Source organism: Rhinatrema bivittatum, chromosome 2 (assembly GCF_901001135.1).
Source record: "Rhinatrema bivittatum chromosome 2, aRhiBiv1.1, whole genome shotgun sequence".
Taxonomy (NCBI): domain Eukaryota; kingdom Metazoa; phylum Chordata; class Amphibia; order Gymnophiona; family Rhinatrematidae; genus Rhinatrema; species Rhinatrema bivittatum.
This window is the reverse complement of record NC_042616.1, coordinates 742,654,729-742,679,296: the sequence shown is the minus strand read 5'-3', so window position 1 is coordinate 742,679,296 and position 24,568 is coordinate 742,654,729. Positions and strand designations below refer to the sequence as shown.

Genomic DNA, 24,568 nt, shown 5'->3' with positions numbered 1-24,568 from the left:
CGATAACCGTTTGCACATCATATCAGTTTACATGTCATGTGTCCTCAAAAAAATTGATGTACTTAGCAGAATTGAATTTTGCAAGAATATGTTTTAGTAGCCTGAAGACACTGGAATGTGAAAAATACATGGGGCCATATTCAGTGTTTTTTGTCTAGCTAAGGCCTGGATTTTCTAAGGTTGACGACCTTAGAAGATCCGGTGGTAATGAGGGGCGGGGGGTGAAGTGGGGGGTGGGCCTGCAAAAGTTGGCAGTGCTATCGCTGCTGGCTTTTGCACCCAATAGTGCCATTGTAAAAAATGGTGTTATTGGGCGCAAAACTGGTGGCAAAAAGGGCACTTACCTTTTCGCCATCAGCGACGTCTTCGCGGCATCCGCCCCAGTGCCGCCCCGACTCCTCCTCTTCCAGTGCGGACGCCGCCAGGAACCCACCCCAATCTAAGTATTGCACGCAAAAAGTCCCTTTTCGTGTGCAATCCCTTTTGAAAATAACCCCTAAATTTGGACTTATCCAGATAAATGGTGATATTTAAAAATTCCACTGCCATCAGCAGCTGCTACATAGCCAGGTATCTTCTTATCCAGCTAAAACATTAGCTGGCATAAGTGAGGTCTTGGATGAAGATGTTCCTGGATGGCATCACTTGTCCAGCTACTGTATCTGTATCTGAACAAATACCAATATTCAGCAATATCCACCTTAGCTGGATAAATCTAGGAAAGCTATTTGTTTATCCAGCTATCTTTGGCAGCCAGATAGCACCTTAGAATATTGGCCTTTTTAAGTCCTTCCAATGTATACATTATATATAATTACTGAAATTAGTATAAGCTTTCAAAGAGAGGTATGACATTTGATAAATGTGGAAGCAAATCATAAATGAATCAATCTGATGAGCATTTTTAAAGAAAATTCTGAAAAACATGAGGAAGATTCCACATGTTGAGAGATCTATTTCTTACTTTTTAATCCAAAGCAGAGTTTTCAAATCTCTTCTGGATTTTTCAACATTTTATTCTCCATATCCATCCAGAAAAATTTAATTGATTTCCCCAGTAGACATGGGTACAATTTAAATTACTGTTGAAATTAAGCTGAAATGTGTCTGTTTTTATTTAACATTGTTCATTCATTTTTCACTTCAAATAATTGAAATTATTGCTACTTTCAGAACTTCTACTAAATCTTCAACACCTCTTGCTTAATTCAAATATTGATAAATGGATTGCTGGTAGTTGCTTTTATTTTTTTTTTTTTCTATTGCAGCTCCCTGTGGAGGCAACTTGACTGGCTCTTCAGGTTTTATCCTCTCACCAAATTTTCCTCACCCATATCCTCACAGCAGAGATTGTGACTGGACCATTACTGTGAATACTGATTATGTTATATCACTGGCATTTATCAGGTAAATTGCAAAATGTTTAATATTTTTTTAAGAAATTAAGATTTTTTTTAATTTCTATCTCATCAGACTCACACATATGAAGATTAAGAAGAGGCTCATGACATCTCTAAAGCACATTCTCTAAAGTATATATTTGCTGGTTTTTTACCCACTTTTTTACTTGGGTCCTTCTTTTTTATTTTCTCGATCAATTTTGATTTGTGAAAACGTTTAAGTTCTATTTTTTCTTATTTTCTGATTAGGTTTATAACATTTAATTCTTTAATTATTGACTTGTATTGCCAAATTATTGGCTCCTGCTATTTGAATTTGTCATTATAAAGGGCCTAATAGTTACTATGAGGTACTTATTCAGAAATAAATGTTTACGTGAGCTAGTCAAATAAGACTTATCCAGCTAACTCACATGGGATATTCAGCAGCATGAATGCTGCTGAATATCCCTGAATAAGTCACTATTGAGCAGGTCTAAATTATCTAGTTAACTTAACTGGATACATTTGAATATTGCTACTTAACTGGCTAGGTTCATAGCCAAATAAGTAAGTACTTAGCCAAATAAGTGGTGGCCACTAAACACAGGTAGATATTCAGCTGCCGCTGTTTAACCAGATAAGTCTTTACTTATATAGCAAAGGGGCGCCGCTGACTATTGACCTCTATAATGCTAAATTCTTATTACTATTAGTATGTTCTTAGTGCTTTTTAATATAATATGAGATAATTTGGTCAGATAGTATCTCTTGTTTCAACTACCAAGTCATTAGGAAGGTGAGATTGGTAATGTCCACCATGGAAACAAAAGTGGTGAAATTGGATTTTATTCCTATGTGAAAAAATTGCCCTCCAAAATGTCTACCTACACATTTTTTTTTGTTTGCTGCAGAATATAATGGGAACATTGTTGTTGACACCAGTGAAAAACATTGAACTTTGCATTTTCCTTTACATTCATAAACCCCAAATTTTTAAAATTTCTTTTGAATGAGTGAAATGCTGTGAAACTGATGCCTTTTTCCAGGCATTCTCTGATTAAAATCTATGGTGATTAGTTTTACCTATATGAAAACTTTGCTAAATATTCTTGAAGCAACTTGTGAAATGAAAGCTTAGGGGCAGATTTTCAAACCTGCTGCGCGCATGTTATAAAATGCAGGGTCGGCGCGCACAAAATGACGCCGATAGCCTTTACACTTACTATGTCACAGGGGCTACCGGCGCCATTTTGAATACCAGCAGCCGATGGCGTGAGTGCAGGAGATGGCTCCTGGACCCCCGCTGGACCACCAGGGAGTTTTGGCAAGTCTTGGGGGGGGGGTCAGGAGGGTGGGGGTTTTGTTTAAATTTGCTCCTTTAGATGGCCGAATAATTCGGGGAAGATTAATTTTATTCGTGGGAATCGCGATATGTTTCGCTTCCCCACTAATACAACGAACATGGCCCTATACGTTGTGGATTGCCAATATGTTGCAAACGAATGCACAACCCTACCGTTTATATATAACTTAAATGTGTGTCTCAAAACATGGTGCAAAGCAAGTATTTTTGGTTATATTGAAGGCTGGGGCTGTATTTGGAGCAGTAAAAGTTTATACTGCAGGGATCACCTACATTTGTCCTTGGCCAAAAAGAGCATGCTAAGCGAGAAATTCAGCTCATATGTTATCAGGTATTGAAATTAGAGAGTGGGGCTGTCAGGAGGTGGCCAATGAAATTGCCATATCACCCTCAAGCAATATGAAACACCCAGATGACACAAAATTATTCTGAGTATTTACAGTACATGTGGATTGTGATAAATTGCAGGAGGAACTTGTGCACTGGAAGACTGAGAGTCCAAATGCCAGATTAAATTTAATGTTGACAATTGCAAGGTGATAAACATTAGGGATGTGCATTCATTTGCAACGAAATAGGAAATAAAGATGATATTTCCTATTTTGTTGCATTTCTGGGGGCTGACAAAACGAAAGGAAAACCCACAAAATGTTCTGTGGTTTCCTATCATTTTTTTTTGGAGGGGGGGGGGGAGAAAGGGCACATTTAAAAAAAAAATCAAATCCAAACCCACCCCAACCCTTCAAATTTAATTAATTACAAACCCCCACCGTCCTGATCTCCCAAGATTTGCCTGACCCCCCCCCCCCCAAAGATTTGCCAAAAGTCCCTAGTAGTCCAGCGAGGGTCCCGGGAGTGATCTCCCCCTCTTGGGCCGTTGGCTGCCAGTAATCTAAAAGGTGCCAGTGGCCCTTTGCCCTTACCATGTGACAGGGGCTACCAGTGCCATTGCTCCTACCATGTGACAGGGGCTGACCAACGGCACCAGTAGCCCCTGTCACATGGTAAGGGCAAAGGGCCACTGGTGCCATTTTGATTACTGGCAACCGACGGCTCGTGAGGGGGAGATCACTCCCAGGACCCCTGCTAGTCAACCAGGGACTTTTGGTAAGTCTTGCGGGAGATGGGAGGGTGGGGGGATTATAGCTAAATAATTTGAAGGGTAGGGTAGGGGGTTTTTTGTGTTTTTCTCGAAATAGAAACGAGAAAAGTTTTTGGGTTCCGGGAGTGGACCGAAATGGCCCACCTCGGACCCGAAAATGAAACACTAAAGAAAAAAAATGTGGGCAGCATCCCTAATAAATATAGGTAAAAACTGTAATTATATGATATTAGATTCCATATTAGGAGTTACCACCCAGGAAAGCAATGTAGGCATCACAGTGGATAACACATCAGTGTGATGCAGCAGTTAAGAGTGGAAGCACTGGATCACTGATGTCCAAAGCCAGTACTTGAAAATGAATGCACACACACTGCCTGCTCTGGGGTATGCATTGGTGTGGAAAGAGAGGGACATATGAGTGCAACATCACCCCCCAGACACTGAAATTGACAGAGGCTAACACAACACATCACTTACCAAGATGCACACTGCCACACATATCTATTGGTTACTGACTACCTTCAGCACTTCATGCACTTACACATGGCCTGGCCAATTCAGTCCAGGCCAAATTCTTGAACTGTTTGTCATCATCATTAATGTCTTTAGCAGCCTCTCCCTAACTGCTAATAAGGTAGTCTGAATCCTTTCTCGGCATAGAAGATTATCTATACCTGCCACATGAATGACATCTATCAGAGGCATATATGAAACATACTTCGTCTGAGGTACTGACATGGGCCTCTCAAGGCCTCAGGTGGCACTAAATGCATGTCTTGCAAGTGACCAACACAGTAAGGGCATAAGCCTTCATGCCAACCACATAAGACCTCTGGGAGCAATAGGTCCATACATTCATCACTGTGGCCAGCTTACTATGCAGGCAGCTTGTAGGCTCCTGTGGTCCTTAGCTGATAACTCCTTTCCTAACCATTATGCTATACACTGAGCTGATTATTGAGAGTTTATCAGCACACCTGCCTTCCTCCACCACTAACTGTAACAGTCACAAACCCCACATGAGACACAGCCTATAGAACAGCTGCTTTTCCATAGGGGCAACATGTCAGGGCTGTCATTTGGACTAGAAAGGGCCTCTAACCATTGGGAATGGGAATAACTCACCTTGGTCATTGACCTTTCTGCACCTCTCACCCCAAGAGTCCTCAACCTATGAGCTTTAAGAGTGCCTACAGAGAGCATAAGGATAGCAAATGATACTAGCTAGTGCTACAAGCACAAAACTCAGCAGATTTTATAGATACATACATACAGAAGCACAAGATGACTAGCCATGAGCTGGGCAGGTCAAGGACCATGCAGTGCCATCCCATCTCCATCATTGATAAACGCTACCAGTGAGAAATTGTACATGTGCATGCGATGAAAAGAGCTTCTGTCTCTCAGCGAATGAGTCCTATCTTTGGAGGCTAGAGTGGCAGACCTGAAAGAGCTGAGGCAGACAGAGAGGTATATAGAAGAGACCTTCAGGGACATAGTAGCCAAGGCCCAACTTCAGACTGGCAGCCCTGGTGCTGCCTTGGAGGAAGAAGGTCTCATGAATGGAGAGCATCAACCTGGTGCAGCAGGAAATGATCCTGTATCAAGGACCTGCTCTCCAGGTGGTGCTTTGTCCTTTCGAACCGAGTTTGAAAAGAAGTTTGCCATAGAGGCAAAAACTCACAGTAAAAACTTTTTAAAATATAACTGAAGCAGAAAGCCTGTGAGGGAGTCAGTTGGCCCATTAGATGATCGAGGGGTTACAGGAGCACTTAGAGAAGACATGGCCATCATGGAAAGATTAAATGATTTCTTTGCTTCGGTGTTTACTGAAGAGGTTGTTGGGGAGATACCTGTACTGGAGAAGGTTTTCATGGGTAATGATTCAGATGGACTGAACCAAATCACGATGAACCTAGAAAATGTGGTAGGCCTGATTGACAAACTGAAGAGTAGTAAATCACCTGGACCAGATGGTATACACCCAGAGTTCTGAAGGAACTCAAAAATGAAATTTCAGGCCTATTAGTAAAAATTTGTAACCTATCATTAAAATCAACCTCAAGACTGGACGGTGGCTAATGTAACCCCAATATTTAAAAAGGGCTCCAGGGACGATCCGGGAAAATAAAGACCAGTTAGCCTGACTTCAGTGCAGGAAAAATAGTGGAAAGTGTGCTAAATATCAAAATCACAGAACAAATAGAAAGGCATGGTTTAATGGAACAAAGTCAGTATAGCTTTACCCAAGGCGAGTCTTGCTACACAAATCTGCTTCACTTTTTTGAAGGAGTTAATAAACATGTATAAAAGGTGAACCAGTAGATGTAGTGTATTTGGATTTTCAAAAGGCATTTGACAAAGTTCCTCAATAGAGTCTTCAAGGAAAAGTAAAAAGTCATGGGATAGGTGGCGATGTCCTTTCGTGGATTACAAACTGGCTAAAAGACAGGAAACAGAGAGTAGGATTAAATGGACAATTTTCTCAGTGGAAGGGAATGGGCAGTGGAGTGCCTTAGGAATCTGCATTGGGACCCATACTTTTCAATATATTTATAAATGATCTGGAAAGAAATACGACAAGTGAGGTAATCAAATTTTTAGATGATACAAAATTATTCAGAGCAGTTAATTCACAAGCAGATTGTGATAAATTGCAGGAAGACCTTGTGAGACTGGAAAATTGGGCATCCAAATGGCAGATTAAATTTAATGTGGATAAGTGCAAAGTGATGCATATAGGGAAAAATAACCCATGCTATAATTACACAATGTTAGGTTCCATATTAGGAGCTACCACCCAAGAAAGAGATCTAGGTGTCATAGTGGATAACACATTTAAATCATTGGTTCAGTATGCTGCGGCAGTCAAAAAAGTAAACAAAATGTTGGGAATTATTAGAAAGGGAATAATGAATAAAACGAAAATGTCATAATGCCTCTGTATTGCTCCATGGTGAGACCACACCTTGAATACTGGGTACAATTCTGGTCGCCGCATCTCAAAAAAGATATAGTTGTAATGGAGAAGGTACATTGGAAGGTGACCAAAATAATAAATGGGATGGAACAGCTTCCCTATGAGGAAAGACTAAAGAGGTTAGGACTTTTCAGCTTGGAGAAGAAACTGCTGAGGGGGGATATGATAGAGATGTTTAAAATCATGAGAGGTCTAGAATGGGTAAATGTGAATCGGTTATTTACTCTTTTAGATAATAGAAATACTAGGGGGCACTCCATGAAGTTTGCATGTGGCACATTTAAAACTAAACGGAGAAAGTTCTTTTTCACTCAATGTATAATTAAAGTCTGGAATTTGTTGCCAGAGGATGTGATTAGTGCAGTTAGTGTAGCTGTGTTTAGAAAAGGATTGAATAAGTTCTTGGAGGAGAAGTCCATTACTTGCTATTAGTTACGTTGACTTAGAAAATAGCCACTGCTATTATTAGCATCAGTAGCATGGAATAGACTTCTTGGGTTCTTGCCAGGTTCTTATGGCCTGGATTGGCCATTGTTGGAAACAGGATGCTGGGCTTGATGGTCCTTGGTCTGACCCAATATGGCATGTTCTTATGTTCTTAAGAGTTAGAGTGTATAGCAGTGAATGATGACATAGTCTTAATTGGCATCTCAGAGACATGGTGGAAGAAGGATAACTAATGGTAAAGTACTAATTAGGGTACAAATTATATTGCAATGACAGAGAGGAGCAACTTGGTAGTGGGGTAGTGAGATGCCTTAGAGTCCAACAGGATAAAGATCCTGCAAGAGAATAAACACATGACTGAATCTTTATGGGTAGAAATCCCTTGTGTTTTAGTGAAAAATTAAGCAATAGTAGTATGCTAACATCCCCCTGGCCAAAATAATTTGATGGACAATGAAACAGTAAGATAAATTTGGGATGCTAACCAAACTGGTAGTGCAGTAATAATGGGAGATTGTTAGCATTCCCAGCTGCGGCCACCCGTGGCTGGGCCCCGCTCACCTGCACCGCCATGGCAGAACTGCCGTCAGCATCATGGCAGCACTGGGAAGATGACTCCAGGGGAGGCCTGGTTCCTCTCCAGGCTAAATGCACCCCCTACCCCGGGCAGGATGGTGCTGGATGCACGCCTTCTGTTTCCCGCGACAGCGTCAGGCTGCACAACCCGCTTTCGGGTCTCGGCAGGCCAGCCCTCTCCTAGGCGTGCGGCCCTGCCTCCTGCCTCTTCTTAAAGGGGCAGGATTACTAATTGCCTGCAGCTGCTTAAACTCTAGGTAAGAACCTGGGAGTATATAAGGGAGACTTCCTTTTCCTGTCCTTTGACTTGGCAACAAGTCTGCTTGCTTTGTGAGCCTTCTGGTTCCCCTGTGAACTTCTTCTGCCTTGCCTCTTGACGGACTTCTGGCACTCGACCTCGGACTGGCAAGCAACAAACCCCTAGCATTCGGCTCTGGACTGGCAAATGACGAACACCTGGCACTCGACTCTGGACTGGCAAGCAATGTATCTTTGATACTCGACTTCAGACCGGACCTTGACAATCGTCCTTTCAAGGGCCCACCTAAGTCCCAGCTTCCTGGGTGCCTACGGGCTCCTTATGGGGGGGCCGCAGGCTTCCAGTGGTGAAGATCCAGTTGGCCCTTGCTCCATCTCCATGAACCTCCGACCTCTCAAAGGTCCGCCTAAGTGCCAGTGGTCCGGGTTCTTATGGGCTCCTCCCGGGGGAATCGCGGACTTCCAGCAGCAAACTCTCGATCGCGGCTACTTGACCCAGCCTTGCCATCTGATGAAGGAATCCGAGGAGCTACCTCCTCAGGCAGTACCAACTCCTCACCGGGTTAAGGGTCCACTTCTTCTCAATCTACAGAACAGAGATTTCAATTACCCCAATATTAACTTAATAAATGTAATATCAGGACATGCTAGAAAGATAAAGCTCCTGGATGGAATAAATTACAGTTTTATGGAGCAATTGGTTTAGGAACTGACAAGAGAGGGATCAATTTTAGATCTAATTCTCAGTGGAGGACAATTTTTCAAGACAGAGATAACCATGGTGGGGCTGCTTGGAAATAGTAATTATAACATGATGAAATTTGAATTAATGACTGGAAGGGTGACAGTAAGTACATCCATGGCTTTAGCACTAAACTTTCAAAAGGGAAATTGATAAAATAAGAAAAAGTTTTAAAAAAAAGAACCTGATAGGTGCAGCTTCAAAGGTTAAGAGTGTGCAATAGGAATACCTTCAAGATGGCTGCCTGAGCGGACACACTGCTGTGAAGTTCCCAAAACCTATTGTCTAACAAATAATTTCCTTTTAAAATGCCACACATGAAAAGGAAAGCAAAGGTAAGAGGAGTGGAATCTACTTCTACTCCATCGGAATGCAATCAACCCAGCATTGGAAGCTTCTTTGTAGCTGCTGCACATTCAACGCCGAGAGAGCAGGTCACTGAGGGGATGGCAATAGAGTGTGAGCTCTCCCCTCTGACCCTGGAAACATCATTGAGCTCCGGCTGTCCAGACAGTCTGGCTCCACCATGCCGCGAAGGAGGAAGACAAGAGGGGAATACAGCGAACCCGACCAGAGAAACCAGAGGAGGGGAAGGAGCGGAACAGTAGGGATTAACTTCATTGGTGTTTACCAGCATGGAGCATAAAGCTGAGACTCAGTCAGATATGGATGGTGAAGTGGAGAGACTGAGATTCGCCGAGATGCTGGGAATCTCAAGCATGGAGCTGAGAGCCAGTGCAGCACAGGAGAGAGGAGGTGAGAGACAAGAAATGCCTCTTTTGAATACAGCATTGCAAATGTCTTCTGAAATAACTTTGTCCACAATGTTTTTGTCTTTGCAAGCCTGGGAAAAATCTATAGTTGGTCTTACAAGTTTGGTTCATGAGGTAAAAAATCAAGTATCACAAAATGCTGAAGAAGTTATACAACAAAAACATAAAACAGAAGAAATGGAAGTGCATATAAAAGAAGTGGAAAAGGTTCAAACTACTATTTTACAAGGGACAATAAATACAAATAGAAGACTTGAGAACATAGAAAATAGTTTGAGAGCTCACAATCTACGTTTCATGAATTTTCCTGTAATATACATTATTTCTCCATTGGAAATGTTTAAATGTTATGTTACACAAGTGTTAAAGATACCGGAAGCTATGAATCCAGTTATAATAAAGCGTACTATCTCCCTTATGCTGAAGTAAATCCAGGAAATTTGGAGGAACCAGTAGTACCCTCAGATTTAACAGCATTTCTTGAATCGTCACAGGATTTAATTATAAATAGGAGGAGGCCATTGCTGGTTTCATTCGCCTTTCTCATGGATAAGAATAACATCTTCAGATATTTCTTCAGAAATAGACAAGTATTATTTCATGGACATAAAGTTTGGTGTTATCCTGATTTAACAAAAGCGACCCAAACTAGAAGAAAGTTATTCCTTTCAATGAGGGCAGAAGTTTTGCAGAAGGGAGCACAGTTCCAATTGTGATTCCCGTGCAAATGCTGCATAAAGTTTCAAGGACAAAATTATGTGTATTTTGATTCATCTCAATTGAGAACATTTCTAGACTCTCATACCTAAGGTTCTCCTTTTGTTTGTCTGGCATTATGTAAGTAAGTTTGTAGTATCCTCTCAGACTACCTGGTTTTCTATTAATGATTATATATTTATTTTGAATTAGTAACACTCGATTTCAAAGGGCTCTCCCTCTTTATTTCCTTTATTTTAATACTAATGCAGTTTTATGTTGGATTTGAAGTTGGTGCTATAATAGGCATAATATGTATTTGTCAGACATTTCACCTGCATTGTACATTTCCACAACAAGTGGATGCTTGTTTGTAAATTAAAACTTGATAAAAAAAAAAAGTGTGCAACAGGCATGGACATTGTTAAAAAAATACCATCTTAGAAGCAAGGTCCAGATGTATTCCAAGCATTAAGAAAGGTAGAAGTAAGGGCAAACAATTTCTGGCATGGTTAAAAAGTGAGGTAAAAGAGATTGTTTTAGGAAAAAGCTATTCATTCAAAAATTGGAAGAAAGATCCATTAGAAAAAAATAATCTAAAGCATAAGCATTGGCAAGTTAAATGTAAGACATTAATAAGACAGGCTAAGAATTAATTTGAAAAGAAGTTGGCAAAAACTCAATAAAACTTTTAAAAACATATCTGAAGCAGAGATCCTTCGAGGAGGTTGGTTGGACCGTTAGATGATAGAGGGGTTAAAGGAGCATTTAGGGAAGATAAGGCCATCACGGAAAGACTGAAATGCTTTGCTTCGGGGTTCACGGAAGAGGATGTTAGGGAGATACCCATTCCAGAGAAGGTTTTCAAGGGTAATGATTCAGATAGCTAAACCAAATCACGGCGAACCTGGAAGATGTAGTAGGCCAAATTGACAAAGTGAAGCGTAATAAATTAACTGGGCTGCATGGTATACACCCCAGGGTTCTGAAAGAACTAAAAAATGAAATTTCAGACCTATTACAATTAACTTGTAACCTATCATTAAAATCAACAATTGTACCTGAAGACTGAAAGGTGGCCAATGTAACCCAAATATTTAAAAAGTGTTCCAGGGGGATCTGGGAAACTATAGACCAGTGAGCCTGACTTCAGTGCCAGGATAAATATTGAAAACTGTTGTAAGGATTAAAATCACAGAACATTTATATAGACATGGTTTAATAGGACCCAGCCAGCATAAATTTACCCAAGGTAAGTCTTGCCACATAAATTTTAACATTTTTTTGAAGTGGTGAATAAACATGTAGACAAAAGTGAACTGTTAGATGTGGTGTATTTGGATTTTCAGAAGACATTTGACAAATTCCCTGAAAAGTCATGGGATAGGAGGTGATGTCCTTTTGTGGATTGTAAACTGGTTAAAAGATAGAAAACAGAGAATAGGATTAAATGGTATGTTTTCACAGTGGAAAAAGGTAAACAGTGGAGTGCCTCAGGACCAGTGCTTTTTTTTTTGTTTGTTTCATTGTATTTATTAAAGTTTTTAAAACAGAAATACAATAGCAAAAAATACAAAACAAGAGAAAAAAGAAGTAAATAGGGGTATCTGACCTATACAGTCAGATAAGAGAGCATGAGCTATATTAGGTATCTAGTAAATTGTTCAAAACCTATTAAATGTGACTGGGATATCCAATGAAGAAAAGGGAGAGACAAGAGAAAGGAAAAGAGAGTTAAAGTGGAGAAAATAAAAGGAATTAAAAGAATAAGTGAGAGAGGAATGAAAGAGATACATAATTTCAATATGCATGTCATCAACCAGAGGAAATACATCATTTTAAGGAAGAGATATACAAATCTAAAGGCTTCCACACCAGAGACTACTTAGCCAACCTATTACATTTAATTGCCAAAGCCCGCTTGTATTTATAATACATACAAACTGAGTTCCACCACAGATGCTGAGAAAGCAAGTCACTGTGCTTCCAGTTAGACATGATGTTATGTAAGGCAATTAAGACTAAAAAGTCCAGGAGTTTCCTGTGTGGAAGGGGAAGCTGTAAAGAAGCATGTACTCATCTGAAAACTATTAGAGCATATCTTAGCAGGTTAGGGAGAGCTAATATATATGAGACAGTGGACCAAATCTTCTGCCAAAAAGAGTGAACATAGGAGAAAGAAAAAAATCATATGTTTCAAAGTTGCTTTTGGGGCAGAGAAGGACCAGCAAGCATGAGATGAAAGAAGGCCCGCTCGGTATAATTTCTATGGTGTCCACGCCTGATGCAAAATAAAGAAGGAGGTCTGTGTTAACCTGGAAGACAATGATATGCGGGTGGATACTAGAGATGTGAATCGTGTCCTCGATCGTCTTAACGATCGATTTCGGCTGGGAGGGGGAGGGAATCGTATTGTTGCCGTTTGGGTTTTAAAAATATCGTGAAAAATCATTAAAATCGTGAGCCAACCCCCTAAAACCCACCCCTGACCCTTTAAATTAAATCCCCCACCCTCCCGAACCCCCCCAAATGCTTTAAATTACCTGGGGATCCAGCGGTGGTCCAGAACGGCGGCGGTCCGGAATGGCCCCCTCAATTGAATCCTTTTGTCTTCAGCCGGCGCCATTTTGCAAAATGGCCGCCGCAAAATGGCGGCGGCCATAGACAAAAACAATTCGACGCAGGAGGTCGTTCCAGACCCCCGCTGGACTTTTGGCAAGTCTTGTGGGGGTCAGGAGGCCCCCCCAAGCTGGCCAAAAGTTTCTGGGAGTCCAGCGGGGTTCAGGAAGCGATTTCTTGCCGCAAATCGTTTTCCGTACGGAAAATGGCGCCGGCAGGAGATCGACTGCAGGAGGTCGTTCAGCGGCGGTCCGGAACCCCCGCTGAACTTGGGGGGGTCAGGAGCCCCCCCAAGCTGGCCAAAAGTTCTTTTTGGGCCCAACGAGGGTCCCGGAGGGAACCCGCGGGGAATCACGTGACGCTGCGTCACTCCAACGTGGCGCCGACGTCACGTGCTCCTCGCAAAAGAGTTCAGGAATGGCGTCCTGACTCCCCGCTGGATCACCAGGGAGTTGTGGTAAGTCTTGGGGGGGGGATTAAGGAGGGTGAGGGGTTTAAATTTTTATTTTGGATCAACAATCGCGATTTCCAACGTATTCAACATAGCTATGTTGAATAAGTTGGAAATCCGATCGTTTTCGCCTCATCACTTTTTTAAGTTAAAAAAAAAAAAAGTTGCGTTTTACATTTAAGTTCAAAACGAATGCACACCCCTAGTATTTTCCTCTCTCTATGCAGCCCAGCATTCTCCTGGCATTAGCTATCACCTAGTCACATTTCATCACCATCTTCAGATTGCCAGAAACTATCACCACAAGATCTTGCTCTTGGTCCATGCACATCAGCCTTTCCCACCCCCATCTCATACCACTCTTTTGGATTACCACATCCCAAATGCATAACTCTGCACTTCTTGGCATTGAATCCCAGCTCACAAAACTTTGACCACTCTTCAAGCCTTTGTAAATCACTTTTCATTCTCTCTACTCCTTCTGGCATGCCCACTCTGTTGAAGATCTTGGTATCATTCACAAATAGACAAACTTTACCTTCTATCCCTTCTGCAATGTTGCTCAAAAAGATATTGAACAGAACTGGTCCCAATACCCATCCCTGTGGCACTGCACTTAACACAGCTTTCTCTTCAGAGTAAGTTCCATTTACCATTTCATGTTGTCTCCTATCAGTCAATCAGTTTGTAATACACTCCATCACTTTGGCGCTAACTCCGAAGCTTCTCATTTTGTTCACAATCCTCCTATGTGGAGTGGTATTAAAAGCTTTGCTTAAATCCAAATTGATGATATTGAGTGCTCTTCTTCGTTCCAATTCTCTAGTCAACCAATCAAAAAAAAAAAAAAATCAATCAGATTTGTCTGAAAGAACCTTCCTCTGGTGAATCTCTGCTGCCTTGGGTCCAGCAACTTACCAGATTGTAGATCAGTATTCTTTCTTTAAGCAGCATCTCCATTCATTTTTCCACCACTGAAGTGAGGCTAACTGGCCTGTAGCTAACTTTCCAGCCTCCTCTCTGCTACCACTCTTATGAAGTGGGATCACAACCATTCTTCTCGAATCTTGCAGTATCACTCCCGTTTCCAGGGATCTATTGAACAGATCATTCAGTAGACCCGCCACGACATCTCTGAGTTTTTGTAGTTTCCTGGGATGTACGTCATCTGACCCCATGGACTTGTCCACATTCAGTTTTCCTAGTTCTTCCCATACATACTCTTGTATCTAGCCCATTCCCTTCTACGGTCTTCTCAACCAGCAGCAGTACTTCTCCAGGGTCTTCTTTTGTGAACACAGCACTGAAGAATTTTTTTTAATAGAGATGTGCATTTGTTTTTTCCGAATTGGAAAATTTCAACGAAATTGTCCAATTTGTCATGTTTTGGGGAGCCCAAAAAAAGATTGTGATTTTCCTGTTTTTTCGCGAAAATTTGTTTTTCGGATTAGTGCATGCCAACTCCCGTTAGCGCGTGCTAACAAAAACTAACAAAAAGTAACAAAATTGAACGGCTTATGTTAGCATGCACTAATGGGGAGTTAGCGCGCACTAATCCAAAAAATGTTTTTTCATGAAAAAAAAAAACCCGAACAGAAAAAATTAATTTCCTGCAGCGGGCGAAAAATGAAGAAAGACACAAACTAAAAAAATGATTCACATCTCTATTGTTTAATATGTTCACTCTTTCCTTGTCTGTCTTGGCACATTGCTCCTCGTCACCTTTCAATTTCATTATATCACTTCAGGCTTTCCTACTTTCTCTTATATATCTGAGAAAATGTTATGTCAACTCTCTTTATCTTATGGGCAATCCTTTCTTCCACTTGATCTTTTGCTTTTCTGATTTCTTTTTTATCTCCCTCATTTACAATGGGTATCGATCCCCGTGTCCTCTTTTTGGGATCCTTTTATACTTCTTGAACACTAATCTTTTGCATTTATTTTTGCAGCCACCTCCTTTGAGAACCAAATTCTTTTATTTTCCTTGAACTTTACTTTTCTAACATAGAGATTTTTTGCCTTTGTAATAGCTCCTTTTAATTTACCCACTGTTGATCCACCTTGTCTATTTTCTTCCAGTCTTCTAGTTCTTTAGATACATCCCCATTTTGTCAAAGTCTGTACATTTGAAATTCAAAACTTGGATCTTCATGTGACTTCTTTGTATCTTATTCGCAATATCAAACCATACTGTCTGATGATCATATGTATTAAGGTTGGCACCTGTCCGGACATTATAGATATTATCCCCATTTGTGAGCACTAGGTCCAGGATTACACCATCTCTCATGGGATCCATTACCATTTGTTTGAGCATAGCTGCTTGGAAGGCATAAGAACATAAGATATGCTATACTGGGTCAGACCAAAGGTCCATCAAGCCCAGTATCCTGTTTCCAGTATCCAGTGGCTAATCCAAGTCACATGTTACCTGGCAAGTACCCAAACATTAGATAGATCACAAGCTACTATTGCTTATTAATTACCATAAAATCCGTTTTTTTATTTAACCTCTAGGAAGTTATCCAAGCCTTTTTTAAACTCAATAACACTAACTGCTGAAACCACATCCCCAGGCAATTAATTCTAGAGTTTAACTATGTGCTAAATGAAAAATAATTGTCTTCAATTTGTTTTAAGTGAGCATCCAGTATCTCTCTACTTCTCATAGATTCCACAGAAGGGATACTCCATTCCACTTATGGCAGGTTAAAATCTCCAATAAGCAACACTTCTCCTTTCTTTCAATGTCTTTCATCAGACCACTGTCCAGCTCTTCTGTCTGAATTGGAGTCCTATAGACTGAGTGGCAGCCAACTTCGGCAAAGTGTCATAGAACTAGTCTTTATGTTTTAGGCTCTTTCCTTTCCATGGTATTGAGGCCAGTAGAGTATTTGCAGATGCTCTCCTCTCTATCATCTTTCACTCACACTCCTCTTTCTGGGTCAGCATTTAACAGAAACCATGTATGCCTACTTAAGCTTCATCTTGACAATGGAGCAGTAGACTGTACTTGAAAAATTGTAGTCAAAGTAAACACCAAATACATGTAGCTGGCCTAATGTTTTCTGACTGATAGTGAATCTAAAAGAGGCATGTGTCACAAGAGAGTTTGTGGCACATGCACAGTTTATATAGCTTGGCCTAGCTTATGGCATTTTGCTTTGTGGGCCTACCCTTAGTACCCTTTCCTAGCCCTCATATGTGGCTGAGATAATACCATAGGTGAAATGGAACTCCAGCTGGGCATTGAACATTGAAAGCAACAGCTCTACAACTCCAATAAATCACATGTACCTTTGGAGCTTAAAGGCACAGTTTAGGGTATCAATCACAGACTTGCCATTTTAAAGCCTCATCCCATAGCTGAGAACCATCTGCATGTGAGGTTATGTACCTGTATGTGGGATACTTTGTGTCATAAGGGCCTGCAAAGACACTGCTGACAGCACTGCCTCAGCTGTTTCAGAGCCATTGCTGATATTAGAGTGTTCATCTAGCAGGCCATCAGTTACAGCCTTTAGTAAAGCAACTGTGCAACATTGAGGCACTCCCACAATGCTCACAGGTCATTCCAAGCTGTATACCTCTTTGTGGTTGCATATACCCATACACAGATGCACCCTGCTACACTTACTTAGGCAAAGTAAGGTGAGGGCATTTGCCATTGGTATGTCATGTTGGTTAGGTTAGCTTCTCGGGGAGGTTAAACAAGAATGCTGGTCAGACTATATGAAGGCAGGATTGGGACTGAAAAGGTGTCATGCCTTCACTTGCATTTGCACATCACCTCAGAAATGAAAGTCAACATAACTGTATAGTTTCTAATGTCTCTAACAGCACCCATTTGTACAATGTACTCTTGACGTAGCTTGATAGCACCTAAGTAGACAGTGCATTGATCTAGGTGAAGAGTACAATGTACAAATCTCATCTTTCTGTACCATTCATCACTCCAAATCATATCAAATCTTCACTGATGTGTACTGTGCTGTTCATAACTCTGATTGTGCATGTAAAACTGCCCCCTAAACCCTAGACCACCACCAAATCCTCACCTTGAGTTACTAGTTGACCCTCCTAAAGTGGTATAAATAGTTTACTTATATGAGTACCTGCTGAAGAGTCTCTCAGTCTCTCTCTCTCTCTCACTCTTTCTCTCTCTCCCCTCCCTTCTTGTCTGGGTGCTTCTCAGCTTGCAATATGAAAGTATTTCAGGTGCAATAAATGCAACACACATTGCAGTATCTCAAAAATGTCCCTAATGATACCCCTTTTTTAATCACAGGTACTATTAATGCAATTTTATAGCAAAATGATGAATCTTGGTCTCTGTTTCTTAGTTTTTGAGTGCTATAATTTCTTTATGATTGGTAAATGCCAATCAGATTAGGGATGTGAAATCATTTTTCCTGAATTAGGAAATTTCAACGAAATTGCCTAATTTGGAATGGTTCGGGAGAACTGAAAAATGATTGAAATTTTTCCGAAATTTCAGAAAAAAATCATTTTTGGGTTATTGCGCGCTAACTCTTCCATCTTATTGTGCACTATCGGGGGTTAGCGTGCACTAACCAAAAAATCAGGGCCCCCGAAAAAAAAAACCTTGAACCGCGGGAAAAACAAAATTCCCGCAGGGGGCCCCGAAACAAAGCCCAACACGAAATCCTAACCTGAAGCACATCTCTAAATCAGATAGATAAGTGACAGAGAGTGACAATCTATTGGGTAAATAGACATGTTTTAGTTGGACCTGAAGACTAATTATTCACTGATTTCTTTTTTTATAGGAGGAAAGTGCATTCCATGCATCTGAGGCTCTTGGACTATCTGTTTTTAGTTGGATTGTTTTAAGGCTCAGGACAGCTGGCTTTTGATGGTGATTTGAGTGAAGAATTCTGTTGGAAAATACCCTTTTACTTTTTAGTTAGATAACCAATGTATTTTAGTGCCTTAAATGTGAGTGAAAGGATTTTAAATTTGATAAATAGCAAAATGGCAAGTCAGAATAGAGTGACTAAAAGGAACAAACATGTTCTCATTTTTTGCTACCTGTGATGGTTCTAGCAGTGGCATTTCACAGTACCTGTTGTTTGTCATTTTTTGTATTTATAGCCCTGTGTAGATGGTATTGCAATAATCCAAGTACCATGGCTTGCATTATGGTTTGGATGGTTGGCTGGCAGTAGAAATAGGATAAGTTGCTTCAACATATGGAGGTTCCAGAATCCCATCTTTATCACAGCTGTTATTTGGCGGTCCTTGATCAGTATAGAGAACACTCCATAACCATAATGGAAAATAGTGAATTTGAGCTAAAGTTCCATTCCCTTAAAAAAAAACAAACCTGTTCTGTATAACAAAACTAAATGTTATTGTCCAATGTCATTGCCTGTTCCGATGTCACCAGGGCTGGATGTAGGCCGAGGCCTACATCCAGGCCCGGTGACATCGCCTGAACTGGAGGCCGACTCCTGACACCTGGACCTCAGCCTAGACTAGAGCCTGATCCCTGGGCCTCAGTTCAGTTTCAGGCCCATGCCCAGAGTCCAGGTCTCGGAGCTCTGTTGGACAAGTCTTCTTGAACTGACTCTGTCCACTAGGGTCATACTGGAGTTAATTAACTTCTGCATGACCCTAGTGGAGGACATTTTTATGATGTATGGCAGTTCAGCTAGCTGTAGTACATCAAAATGGTGCCTTCTGCCTGGGAGGAATGCAAAGGATTTAATTAAGTCAGATGTGACCCCAGCAGGCAGTGTCAGATCAAGAAGAAAGTAGAAAGAAGAAATAATCATTAAGCTTCAAGGCCTGATCATGATGCTTAGACCTATACTATAGCCTGGGTCTTGCATAGGTCTTTGCCATGGTGGGTCTCTTCGACTTCTGTCTAGACTCTATGCAAAGCCCAGGTTATGGCCTGAGCCTAGGCCTTCTCTGTGGATTCCCCCCCAAATCAGGTTAGTAGTGGCCAGGAGGGATGTTGGCCATGGTATTTGGCCGGCCTCTGTCACATGGTAGGAGCAATGGATAGCTGGCGCCATCTTCAAAAATGGCACGGGCCATCCATTGCTCCTACCATGTGACAGGGGCTAACCAGTGGCACATGGTAAGGGCAAAGGGCCATTGGTGCCATTTTGATTAGTGGCAGCCGATGGCTCGAGAGGGGGAGATCGCTCCTGGGACCCCCGCTGGACCACCAGGGAATTTCGACAAGTTTTTGGGGGGTTGGGAGGGTGGGGGTGTTGCAATTAATTAAGTTTGAAGGGTTGGGGGGGTTAGGGTTTTTTTAAAAATGTATTGTGCCCTTTCTCCCCTCCCAAAAATGATAAGAAAACCACACAAAATGTTGTGGTTTTCTTATCATTTCGTCGCCACTCCGAAATGTGACGAAATAGGAAATATCGTCTCTATTTCCTATTTCATCGCAAACAAATGCACATCACTAATATTTACTGTTTTTTTTTTTTAGGTTGAATTTTATTTCTTTTTTTTTTTAACTAAAGAAATGAAATAAACATTCCACAAAACAAAATTCATATGAAAACACCCCCCCCCCCCACCTCAAACAAAATAAAAATAAAACAAAATGTTTCACCTTCCCACCCCTTCTATTTACTACCAGTTAAACATGCAAAGAAAGACTATTAAAAAATGTAATTTTGGCTATGTCTGAAAACAGGCCTGGGAAGCTTTTTCAGGTTATCTCTAGTATCATTAGATTTAATTCAGAAGTAAGTCCTGTCTCCAGCAAAATCACAGCTCACAGTCTTCTGACAGCTTTTAATTCTAAAGTGAGCAAGATTTTCTTCCAATACTACTTCAGAAGTTGATTCCTCACCTTTGCTTCTCCCTTCGTCTGCTCAGGAAGAAGTAATTTCTTTTAGTAGGTTGTGAGCATTTAACAGACTCACTCCTACAGGTCTCTCTTTGTTGTTAAATCAAATGAATTATGTCTCTTCAGTTATTGACCCTTTGCTTTTTCAACTGTTGAAAAACCTTGAACTAGGCTTTATGTCCACGCTGGCTAACATCATTAATACAGTTTGGAAACAGGTACACTACCTCCCTCACTCAAATTGGCTCTTTATTGACTTATTCTTTAAAAAAAGCACATCTTGATCCAGGTCTTCCAGAGAATTACCACCCTATTTCTAATTTGCCAGCCTTTACCAAGATCGTTGAAAAATTAGTTGAATCTCAGATTTCCTATTTTTTTTTTTTTGCCAAAACTAAGGCTCTTCACCCAAACAGCGACGCGCGTAAAGCCCCGGGACGCATGTAAATCCCGGGGATTTACAAAATGGGTGGTAAGGGGGCGGGGCGTGGGTGGGGCATGGGCAGGGTATGGCCGGGGTGAGCGGCGTCAGAGGCTCCAGGCACAGCGGCCATTTGCTGTTGTGCTTGGGATCACGCGCCGGCAGTCGGCTGGCGCGCGCAACTTACTTCAGCCCCAGGACTGAAGTAAGTTTGGAAATAGAATCAGGAAAAAGAAAAAGAAAAAGGTAGAGGGGAACAGGCGGGGGAGGTAGGGGAAGGGAAGGGAAGGGAAGGTAGGGGGGTAATGGAACGGGGGAAGGCAGGTTGGCTCAGCGCATGCAAGGTGCACAATTGCACCCGCATGCACAAGTTATAAAATTGGGTGTACATGTGCGCACGCCGGGTAGTGCAGGCGCCTTTTTAAAATCTACCCCTTTGGGAATTGAAAAGGGCACAGTACTGAAACGGCTCATGCAGATCTGATGAACAACATTTGTCTATGTCTTGACAGAGGCATAACACTAGCAGCCACCACTTTACCCCCGTGGCCGTCGTCCCTCCTTCTGTCCCCGTACCATACCTTAGACACAATTGTGCATTCGTTTGTGGACAGGAAAGACACAGAAACTGTCGTTGGTATAATAAGGCCGCAGCTTTTATTTAACACAATAAGAAAAACTTCCCCGGGTACCCGAGCCGGGATGCTGTCTCCATCGCTGCCTGCCGTGCGGACCAAGCAAGGCAGCCTTATTCCCTGGGCCCCCGACCATTGGTGCCTTCTGTGCCCCCACCTTTTGCACCGCCCAAGGCGCTGATCGGCTACCACGCCATCCTGTGATGTCACCGGCACCACTTGCAATATGCCCAACCGGCCCGGGTAACTGCCCCTTCCCTCTCAGCTGCAACATTAATCCCTGACAATGAATAACATTTTTACTTGTACTGACTAACATAAGTATGCTATCTCTGCATATAACATATAACCTGTTATAACAATGTATACCTCTTATAATTGCAAGCTTATCATAATATACCACTTTATTCTTCTTTTCAAGTGTCCACTCTGTAAGGACATTCTCGACTTTTGATGCTAACTTAGTTCCGCGGTTGGGTGGGTGGGTTTTTCCCGGCACACGCTCGCAAAAAGGGGGTCCTGGGCCTCCGTCTTGGCCCTTTAAAGGGCAGATGACGTCATTGGCCAGCGCCGCCAGCACTTCCTCCCGACGCTGAAGCCCGGGGTGGGGCTTAGCGTTGCTGAGTTGTGTTTGTGTGCAAGGGGGGGAGGGCCCATCACGCTCCAACGCTCCTGCCTGCTTCGCTGTGTGTTTCTCTTCCCCCTTTCCCTGTTGTTCCTCCGTCCTGTGTGAGGGGAGGGTCGGCGCTTCGGTTAAGAGTGGACTCTGGCCAGGAGGTGCAGGCCCACCAATTTGCTGCCTTACTAGTCTGTCGGTATATGATGCAATCAACCACCAAGTATTATGAAATTGGTATTAGGGATACAACTCTTGATTGGTTTAAGTCTTTTTTAGAACATCATGTTACTTGGAATTCCGTAATTTCACCCCCCAGTTCTGTGCCTTGTGGTTTGCCTCATGGTTTCATATTATCTGCTGTTCTCTTAAATCTTTCCCTGGCTCCTCTTGCCACTCTTATTCAAAATGTGGGATATACTGGCTGTTTCTATGCTGATGATATCCAGATTATTGTAAATTGTTATCCAGAATCTTATTATTCACTGACACATTTCAGTAGCTGTTTAACTAAGGTTGCTGAAAGGCTAAAATTGTTCAAAGTCAAAGTCAATCCAGACAAATCTGAAAAAATCTAGATTCATGAAAACATACTGCTGTTCAACTTCCCTCCCCCTCCATTGCTGATGTTATCATTTAAGTAGAATATGTTATTACTATACTAAGGTCCAGATTTTTAAACCTACGCGCTACTTGGCGTGCACAAATGTACACACTATTTTATAACATGCGCACGCAGCCGCTCGCATGTTATAAAATCCGGGTCGGCTTGTGCAAAGGGGTGCACACTAGTGCACCTTGTGCACACCGAGCCCTAGGGGAGCCCCGATGGCTTTCCCTGTTCCCTCCGAGGCTGCTCAGAAATCAGAGCGGCCTCGGAGGGAACTTTCCTTCGCCCCCCCCCCCCCAACTTCCCCTCCCTTCCCCTATCTAACCCACCCCCCAGCCCTACATAAATCCCCCACACCTTTATTTTGTAAATTTCGCCTATCTCTGGTAGGCGTAACTTGTGCTTGCTGGTCGGCTGCCGGTGCACGATCCCCCAGCATGGATGCTGTTATGGAGGCCTTAGTCCCACCCCCGCCCCGCCCTCGCACCATTCACAAAGCCCCGGGACATACGCGCGTCCCAGGGCTTTGTGCGTGGCGCCGGGCTTATGCAAAATAGGCTCGATGTGTGCAGGAGTGGTTACACCCCTAAGTATTAAAAGTGACTCCTTATTAATATTTACCAATCACATCACTTCCCTGATGCAAAGTTCTTAATTTTCATTATGTTTTATTCATCAATGCCAGTTTTTCTTGGACTCATCTGATCTCAAGTCACTTATTCACTCACTCATTATGTCTAGATTATAATACTGTAATGTTCTATTCTGTGGCTTCACTTCTACTCTACTAAGACACATTCAAATAGCCAAGTTGATCTTTGGAATATCTAAATGTGATCATGATTCCCCTTCTCCTCTTTGAATTCCTATACCTTTGTGTATTCAATTTAAGATGGGATGTCTGACTTTTAAAGCTCTAGGTTGGAGAACTCCTTAATATCTCTCCATGCCCATTTCTAGTGGTGGTACTCCAAATATGTTTCAGCCTAGTTTTGTTTTTGATTGGGGGTGAGCAATTTCAGTTTCACCCCCAGATCATTCAGGTATTTTTTCATTTAGAATTTTATTGTTTTGGTTTTTTTTTTTTTTTTGTACCTAAAATCCTCCACAGCCCTTCCAATTTATTTAAATATGGAGATCCCTACAAAAAGAGCCCACCCTCCTGACCTTCCAGGACTCAATCTAAATCTCTGCTGGTCTAGCAGAGTGCCTGGAAGTGGCCTTCCACTTTCAAGCTGGTGGGTGCCATTAGTCAAAATGGCAGTGACTACCCTTTGCCCCTACCATGTGACGGGGCTGCTGATGCCTTTGGGCAGACCTTGTTACATGGTAGAGAAGAAGGGTGGCTGGCACCATTTTGAAAAATGGCAAGGGCTGTCCATGATGGAACTAGCAGCCCCTGTCATAATGTAGGGACAGAAGGTGGCAGGTGCCATTTTGACTAAAGGCCTAAGAGAAGGAGGCTGCTCCTGGGCCCCCTGCTAGACAACCAGGGATTTTGGGAGGGTGGGATCTGCTTTCCGGGGCCTTCATATTTAAATAAATGGGAAGGGTTGGGTCAGCTTTTGGATTTTTGGGTCTTTTTTAATGTATTTTTTGACTACCCCAACCCCCCAAAAAATAAGAAAAATAAAACACATTTTTCTGTTTTTCTTATTGTTTTTTGCTATTCTTAAATTATAATGAAATAGGAAATTTTGTCTTTATTTTCTATTTTATTACAAATGAAATCCCACCCCTACTCATTTCCCATTTCTTACCATCATGATCCCTATGATCCTCCAAGCAAGCGTTATTAGTGCTACCTTCAGCTAGATTACTAGGGGAATTTGTTTTTCTTTTTTAACTCCTAGTTTTTAGAAATCACTGCTGTATTCCATATGTCTTGAGAAAGATTATTTAAAGTACAGTAAGGTCTTCAAGATATCTCTTTCTCAAACTTTTCCACCCTGTCAATGTATCTAAAATTAGCAATTTTATCAAAATTTTGTCTATTTAGTTAATCCATCCTAATTTAATAATTTTATTTCTTCCCTTTTTCTTCCATTTACTC

The 24,568-nt window shown here is 41.8% G+C and overlaps 1 protein-coding gene across 1 annotated transcript in view; it reads left to right on the top strand.

The window, feature by feature from the left end:
* CSMD3 (CUB and Sushi multiple domains 3) overlaps positions 1–24,568 on the top strand; it is a 3,551,396-nt gene that overhangs the window by 2,356,585 nt on the left and 1,170,243 nt on the right. Inside the window, 1 exon segment of the mRNA XM_029591914.1 lies at positions 1,269–1,407. Coding sequence (XP_029447774.1) covers positions 1,269–1,407 — 139 coding nt within the window.